Source organism: Arvicanthis niloticus, chromosome 20 (genome assembly GCF_011762505.2).
Source record: "Arvicanthis niloticus isolate mArvNil1 chromosome 20, mArvNil1.pat.X, whole genome shotgun sequence".
Taxonomy (NCBI): domain Eukaryota; kingdom Metazoa; phylum Chordata; class Mammalia; order Rodentia; family Muridae; genus Arvicanthis; species Arvicanthis niloticus.
Genome location: NC_047677.1, coordinates 15790501 through 15798967, shown reverse-complemented (window position 1 = coordinate 15798967; position 8467 = coordinate 15790501). Strand labels below are relative to the sequence as shown.

The 8467-nt window shown below is 46.1% G+C and overlaps 1 protein-coding gene across 2 annotated transcripts in view; it reads right to left on the bottom strand.

The window, feature by feature from the left end:
- Nucleotides 1-3437: 3437 nt before the first annotated feature.
- The window catches only part of Foxo3 (forkhead box O3), a 94683-nt gene continuing 89653 nt past the window's right edge, over nt 3438-8467 (bottom strand). For both annotated transcript variants that reach the window (XM_076916561.1, XM_034524079.2), the window contains one exon: nt 3438-7834. In XM_076916561.1, coding sequence (XP_076772676.1) covers nt 7733-7834 — 102 coding nt within the window. In that variant the 3' untranslated portion in view covers nt 3438-7732. The remainder of the gene's footprint in view (nt 7835-8467) is intronic.

Below are 8467 nucleotides of genomic sequence, written 5' to 3'. Positions count from 1 at the left end.
TTCCAGGGTAGAGGGAAACCCAGCTTTGTAACTGTCTTTTTAAAATGCTAATATTAGGAGTTGGTGAGAAAAGAGATTCTCATTGTCAGCGTGTATTGTAAACTGGTTGGTCCATTGGAAGACAGCTGGGCTAACTTCTGTCAAAATTACCTATGCATATTTCTTTTGGTTCAGCAATTCAATATTTGGGCATCTCCAGAACTCCTGGGACATGTATGAGCTAACATACATATAAAATTATTTGTTGCAGTGTTGCTGAGAACAACAAATGGTTGGAGGCAATCCAGTGTCATGTCATGTCTATCAACAGGGGAGTCTGGGTTAAGTCAATTACAATGTAGCAATACAGAAGACTCCTGCCAGGTGTGGTGTCACCGAGTAGCCAGGACAGGAAGCATTTCTATTTTTATATCTTACCTTGCATTATTTCCCCCTAGCTGGTTTTATATTACTTGAATTCACTTCCCACTTTCTTATATAAGTATGAAAGATTATAAAAATACATTTGCAAGTGTATTTAACATGAGCGGTTTCCTCTGTATTTTTCAATGATTATTGTTTTAATAGCTGTATAATATTCTTTTGTTCAGATCAGGCACTTCCTTATTATGGTATTTAAGAGGACAGTGTTGCCACTGCACCAGTCATCTGGAAGTCACATGGCACTTAAGTAGTGTGGCGACCTCAGTATCCTCCCCACCCACACCCACCCTCCCGGTTGTAGTCCCCAGCACCCTTCTCCCATTGTATTATCTGATCCAGTCTTAGGAGTCAAAGTCACTCACCACCATGTTTTTGAAGCTATCCTTATACAAGTAACGATACACTTCTTCAGGAAGTTACAACAGTATGTAAAGTGAATTACTGACAGCAAACACTCTTGCCTTTCTCTCCCAGACTCAGCCGTTGCAATGTGTCTCCTAAAGTCTCGGGTAGAAAAAACCTCGGCTAGAAAGAGGGATGTGAGCGGCTGACGGTACAGTCATCTGAGACCTGAGGTGACGTTCTCCACTTCTTTGACCGGCCACAGAAACAGTAGTTCTCTGGGTGCCGTGCTGCCATGGCTTCTTATTTCAACTCCCTCCTATGTTCTGCCAGAGCGCGTCCTAGGCCTTGCACTTCTACCGGCCAGCTTTGTTCAGGTCTCCGTCCTGCCCGTTCCCACTCCATTGGAAAGGCGAAGCTCCTTGGTCTGGACATTTCGGCAGCCCGCTTTTCTCTTGGAGTTTCTGTTGCTTGAAGCACACTTAAGTCCCAAGTATGCCCACCACTTCATTCTCTCCTGAGCTCAAATTAGCCTTCACTTGTCGCCTGAGTTGTGGTGTCAGCTACAAAGCCCAAGCCACCCATCCTTCCAGTTCGGTTATTGGCTTCCGCTGGTCCAGCTCTCATTCTATAGCTTTCCATTTCAGTTCAGCCCCTTTAGCCCATCTTACTATGGAAAGCAGGATGTGCCAATCCAAGACAGGCACCGAGCTCTTCTCTTCAGACTCAGAGAGGCATGTTTTGCTGCACCAAATCTGCAGAGGAGGTAACGGCAGCTGAGCCATTAGCATGTGCCAGACCCAGGGCGGAACCTTACGCATGCGCACAACTCCTTCAGGTTTCCATGCGGACAGCATTAAACGTCTATACCCGTTTAAAACTGTTATTTGTGTGTGGGTATATTCCCTGCATGTTTGTCTGTACACCATGTACACATTTGGTTCCTGAAGAGGCCAAGTGTTGGATCCCCTGGAATGGGAGTTACCATGTTGACACTGGAAATCAAAGCAGGTCCTCTGGAAGAGCAACCAGTGCTTTTACCCCTGAGCCGTTTCTTCAGAACCTACTTCGACATTCTTCTTCTTCTTCTTTTAAAAAAAATACTTTATTGAATTTTATTTTATGTGCATTGGTGTGAGGGTATGAGATCTCCTGGGAACTGGAGTTATAGACAGTTGTGAGCTGCTATGTGGATTCAGGGAACTGAGCCTGGGTCCTCTGGAAGCCAGTGTTCTTAACAGCTGAGCCATCGCTCCAGCCCTCTACATTCTTGATAAGGAAAATGTAGAGGAAATTATTCCTCCAGCCCTGAAAGTGTGTGGGCTTTTGGCCCAGGGCCATTGCTCTCTTCACTGGGGTGGGTCCCATGAGTGTTCCCTCTTCGTCCCATGCCTGTTTCCAGCTGAGTTGAGATGCCCAGAGCATCATGGACTGTTCCCCGCCAGACCCGTCTGTTGTCTCCAGGAAGTGGCTATGTGTTCGGCGGCCTGGTTACTGAGAAGGAATTCTATTTTCCTCTACTATTGGCCACCAAATTACAGTTCTGAAGTATGATTTGGATGCTATGTGTCCAGGGAGCCTTTGATGGCTGAAAGCCTTGCCCAGGCTATCAGACTAAGATTTATTGTAGAGACTCAAGATTTTCCTTTTAAATCAGATGTGGAAGCAGGGCCAGTCACCCAGCCCTGGGTCTGCCCTGGGGCAGAGCAGGGACATCATATACCTAGTACTTATCACAGCCAGGGCTGGGGCAAGGTCATGGTTCTCTTGGGGCTGTCACAAGGTCTGGTTACTGCCACACAGAGACTCGGTGATCGTTAAAGGGATCTTAACTCACTATTGGCCATTTTAGCCTGGCTTTGAGAACTCAGTCTTGAAGTAACTGGCATTAGATGTCTCATCTTCTGGGAACAGAACCCGGATGCATGGGTGATGGCTTCCCCCAGCTGGATGCCAGAGACGCTGAAGGCTTGCTTTCCCTTCTCTGGGACCAACAACGGGAGAGACATACACTGAGAGGGGCTTGTCCTGCCTTTAAGACACCTCATTGCAAAGCTCCGACTTGCAAATCTTCCACCTCTTTAAACTGAAACATGAATCACTCTATGTCTTGGGACCTTTGAACCAGTTCCTGGGTTTTTTTTTCTAAGTGAAGTTAATTTTTATAATATAGGTGTTAAAGAAAGGAATTATCCAGACAACTAAGGATAGTTTTATAATGTTCTGCTCCTTCCCACAGCACTGGCAAGGCCAGGCAGGAGTTACCATAGGTGCAGTTAGTGTTGGTTCGGTTACCAGCAGAAGCCTGGAGTTGGTGTTTGGTGTTCAGTGTGTGGGAGGGCCCTGATGATGGCCCCTGGTTATGCACTGGACTCATGAGAGGATGACCTCTTTAGGCCCAGTCACCCAATGAACAGCCCCTCTGGGGCTCCGGTGACAACACACAGCAAGCCCAGCATGAACAACTCTGTAAATGTGTTTTATTAAATTCTCTGCCTGTCTGTGGAGGTCAGGAGTAGGCTGGAGAAAGTTTACTAAGTTCATTTCATTTAGATTATGGGTCTTTGCCTCTCCCAGGCTGGGAAGGGACCTCACAGGAAAACACACGAACACAGCCATTTCTTTCCTGGGGAACAGGACAATGACGACAGACTCAAGGGCATGAGACAGAGTGTCATCAAAGCTTTATTTACATGCGTCATCATCTTTTACAAACTAGATTAAGGTTGTAAATGGAATACACAGGCAATATCTACAATACCATGGGAAGTAAGCACCTCCATTCCACTGGGAAGGGGGCAGATTCCCAAATCAAACTGGTTTAGATCCTTGAGAAAGACGGCAGGGCTGAGTCACGGCAGCATACGGTTAGACAAGGTCCCTAGTACTCAGGATGCAGCATGGAGGCGTTTGCCTTGAAAGGACGAACTGCTTCTCAGGTGTTAAACAGGGCCACTCGCCACACTAAATTCTAGTTTGTGTGGGGCAGAAGCAGGAAATCAAAACAGGCCATTTTTACAGATACTGTATACAAAGGTTGTTTTCATTCATGCAACTTTTTTTTCTTAAAAAAAAAAAAAGTTAAACATGTGAAGCTCAAATGCACATTTTTCAATATTCACCAATTCTTCTGGTCTCCTTCACATCTGCTCACATTTCCCACGTACACAGTGTGCTAGGGCAAGTCCACAAGAGAAGGCTGCTTGCCCGACAATGACATAATTTTAGAGAAATAAGTGACTAGACACACACTTTTTTAAAAAAGTAGTTACACAAGTATTCCTGGAGTGTGGCAGAGGCCCTGTCATCATTCATTCAAGAAAGAAAAATACAAATGAGCAAAATTCAACAAGAGAAAATACTTCATCTATTTAATCTGCTATACACTTGAGATTTAGTTCAATACCACTTATTCCTGTCAGTTGCTTGGGCATCTGCTCTAAGGTCCTGTTTGACAGACATGATCCCACAAGCCATCTCTCTCACTTCACGCCTGCTACCACTCCCAGAACTGGCTTCTTTGTACCTCTGTATCAGTGATTGCTGTTCTATATAAGGTCTGCTTTTCATTAAAAAACAGAACATTATTCTGCCTAATCATGACGTTCCCCAAATACACGAAGAAAAAGAAAAATCAGTCTCTATTACCTTTCCTTTGTTTCTCAAGAACAGGTAGCGTTTTGTTTCCCCTTATTCCAGGGGACGACAGAAGGTTTGCTTTCTCTCTGCCTTTCTCTTGAAGCTCTTTTCCAAGAGACTCAAATGCTGCTTGTTCGTTCAGTGGATGGAGCACTTTGAGAAAAGGCAAAGTTGTCTGTCCCTGTGAACTTTAACCTGCACATGGGTTTAGAGGTTGGCTGAAGTCACACCTGAGATGGGGTGTACCTCTCCTCGGGCTGATTCTAATCATCAACCCCTAAACAATGTCTGCTTTGTGCTATACCTGGTGCATGCCCCTCCATTATCAGGAGACGTAGGAGGACGGTTCTATGTGCTTCAGCCGTCATTATGTTGCAGAGAATACAATGGAGAACACACCTCTAATGCAGTCACAGTTAACCGGCTATGCTGAGCCCAGTCAGTCCTAGTGCTGGGACAGCGAAGGCTTGCCACACGCCCTTCTCTCTCTTTGGTACAAGGTATCAGGTTCTAGAGCCTGAAGTAGACCACAGAGCCCAGGAGAACATCAGTCTTCCACACGGGCCTCCTGCTTGCTCCAGTCCTGGCACAGGTGTGAGGGCTCCCCAGGAAGGGTCGCCACACACTTCTTTCTCATTGGGATTCCATGGGCTGGTCCTAAGCCTGGGAGGTCCACGAGGTCATCTGCTCAGATGTCTCAACAGAGCAGTTCATCGTCAGGGACTTAAGACATTGAGAATGATACTTGGTAGCCAGTGACCGGTCTACCCTGAAAGCAGGGTTCCAACAGAAGGTACAGAGGGCCCAGGCTATACCTCTGTCAAGTCTGACTGACATAGAATTGGGCTTAAGAGAGCTTGGCCTCTGTGTGGGGAATCTGAGGGTGGGTGTGCAAATACCCCATAGGGATCACTATTGAAATCTCCTCGACTGAGCCTCTCAGGGCCTGGCAGGCCTTAGCTCTCCACAGTTCTATGTGCAGACTCTGTATTAGTTTTTAAAAGTAAAGTAAATCAAAGCATTTAGCCTCTGCTTTCCTAATCTGCAGAGGCTACTCTGGCCTCACCTTCCTTGTTCCCACCTCAGTTTATAATCTATTTCTAGGACATTCTGTGTGAGATTTGGTGCCTGAAACCCAACAACCACTGGGAAAGAAAATAAATGAGCTGTTATGTCTGAAAGGCTATCCGAGTTTTAAAACTAGGGGACTACACCGGAGGGTGGCCCTTGCCACTCCCAATGCCTGCAAACTTCACAGCCAAGACACTATCTTGTGAATTGGTCTGCATTTCTTTAAACTCAGCAGAGAATGCTCAGGGCCCTCATTTGGAAGCACTTGGGGTTCTCCCTTGTACCTGAGCTCTTTCTGCTCCTTCAGCTGTCACCCTGATCCATCCCACCAAGGAAGCAGTACTCTGCCTAAAATGACACAGGTTGAGGAATCAGGGCGTGGCCGGCATCATGATCAAGGAATGGAATAAGCAAGCATGGGCTCACTGACCAGCAGGTCACATGACTACTATACACATTTTCAAAACTGGACTTGAACAATGAAGATTACAGACATGTAGCAGTTTGGAAAAGGCAATGTGCTCCAGGCCTACCAGGACCACAACTGCATGACAATGTACAGATTCCATAAAAGGCAGCGTGAAATCAACAGGGCCATCGCTCAAACACGAGAATCGAGCGAGGCAGGAGAGACATGTGACAATACCAAATGGAACTCTCATTATGCTAGGAGCTGTGACTGCCATCGGTACCACCCCCAGAGCAGTCATGAAGCAAAGGTGCAAAAGGGGGCCGGTGCTGAGGGCAGGGGATTTGGTGGTACGCCTGGGTTGGCGTGCACGTCCACAGTGCGAGCAATGGCGAGAACTCAAGCAGGGAAGCCTGTGCTGGAACATTGTTAGCCCACATTCCTAACGCCATGCATAAAGTTCCATTTTGTACTGTACATGATAAAATACACTTTATACACTTATATGCCTAGTGCTTTTTATGCAAAGAAGAGAGTCTTCATATATCACTTTGGAGAAGTGTGTATGCGCTGTGCTAATCAGAGCATCGTCTCACCAGTTTTGTATGTACCAAAGGTGTTCCCAACCACGCTGTCTATCAAAGAGAGTAATGAATACACTCACACTCCGCAGGTAAACAGAAAGCACCTATACAGCACCATAACTTTTTGGAAACAACAACAACAACAACAAAAATGAGATCCGCAGAAGTTTAAAAAAAAAAAAAGTTTAAATTGCCTTAGCTTGTATTTCCATGAATCACTTGAACAATTACAAACTAAGCATATATATATCACCTTGTATGCTACTGCCTGTCACTCATACACTTCTAGGAAGATCGGCATACACACAGCAAGTTTGAAAAGAATCAAAAGATATGTATGTTTCAAAAACAGCGACGTTGGACCTGCTAGTGCAGACGTGGTTTGTTGATCTCACCCTCTGCCCACTGCATGCTCAATGGCTCACCTGTAACTCCACGGCTTCTACAAAGCAAAACAAGCACACATTTCTTTACTCTTTCCTCCTTAAAACTAAACCCATTAGTGGCAATTTGGCAACCAGCAGAGGCTGAGCTGACGTTGTCCTGAAGAGGCCCTAGTTCCTAAGAGCAGAGCGACATGGCCTGCCACTGAGAATGTCGACAGACCACGAGCCCCGCCGACCAGGCAGCTGTAGAGTGGGCACCGGGGTCCCCGTCCACAGACCACCCCCTGACTCAGAACTGGAAACTCCTGAGTCAGATGCTTGGCTCCATTTGCTTCGCCTACGCATAGTTCAATCCTGGATGGGCACGCAGGGCAAAAACAGTTGTGCCATTGTTCAGTATTTAGAAAAGGATAATTTTCTACCAAACAAAAGAAGAAAGAAGATCCCCCGTTAGTTATGTAATGTGTTAAGTTTGTGGAGTTCCACAGGCTCCAAGCTCCTGATGCTCAGGGCCAGACGGGAACTGATATAACACCTTCCTTCTGCTTCTAAGTGTGCTAGGGAAAGGACATTATCAACAGAAAAATACTGCAGGTTACTGTGTGTAAAAAACTCAGAGGGTCAAAGGAAACAAAGAAAACGACACTTAAAATATCCCCATAACCATCATAATAGTAAAACACTACAGAATTGCCGACGGGGCTCCCGGTGTGCTCTGAAGGAATGGGGGGTGCTGATGGGTGCTGTCCACGCTGGCAGGTCACTTGCAGATGAGTTAGATTTTGCATACATTATAGAGTTCTGTTCCACGGGTACGGGCTCCACCCAGGGCCAGGGCTGCTAACAGTCTCTGCTGGGCTAGGAAAATGACGCGGGAGTCACAAAGGTGTCAGGCTGTAAACGGGATGGATCACTGTCCACTTGCTGAGAGCAGATTTGGCAAAGGGTTTTCTCCGTAGGTCTTCGGTCAGTTTGAGGGTCTGAAAGAGACAAGAAATCCAGAGTTATTAAGGGCATTCAGAAACCAACAGGGAGGAAGCTAGGGGTCGACCTCAGAGGCCGAGTCTGTGCAACTAATGCTATTTTGTTAAGTGTTTCAGTTTTGAAATCTAAGGATAACACAGAGAACTGCTTACCTTAGTTTTTATTATAGCATCCTAAAGCTAAAAAGCCCAAAAGAAATGTGCTCCTGCACTCAGGGATGACAGTCATGTAAAGTCCCACTAGGGGTGCTTCTGGTGGGTTTCTGTTAAGTTAGGGCCAGCCAGGTACGGACTGGGGCTGAGTCTAAGCTTTGGAACGTAGCCTAAGATACGCAAGCTGGTCAGAGCGGACAGCGGTGCTTCTGTGTCCTCCGCAGCAGCCCAGGGCTGATGACCTTACTCAGCAGCTGACTTAGAGAGATCCACGGGGAATCTTAGCTTTTCCACTGTGGAAGACTAAAGAGAGCCATCTTAGCAGTTAGATTTTTATATTAAAAATTTTTTTTGGATTTAAAAAAAAAAGAAACCAACCATATAATACATATTTCTCACAGAATATCTTGTTCATAACATGATTTTGTCTCCACAGTCATCGTGGAGGTCTTCCTGGAGCACCTGAATCCAGGGAGC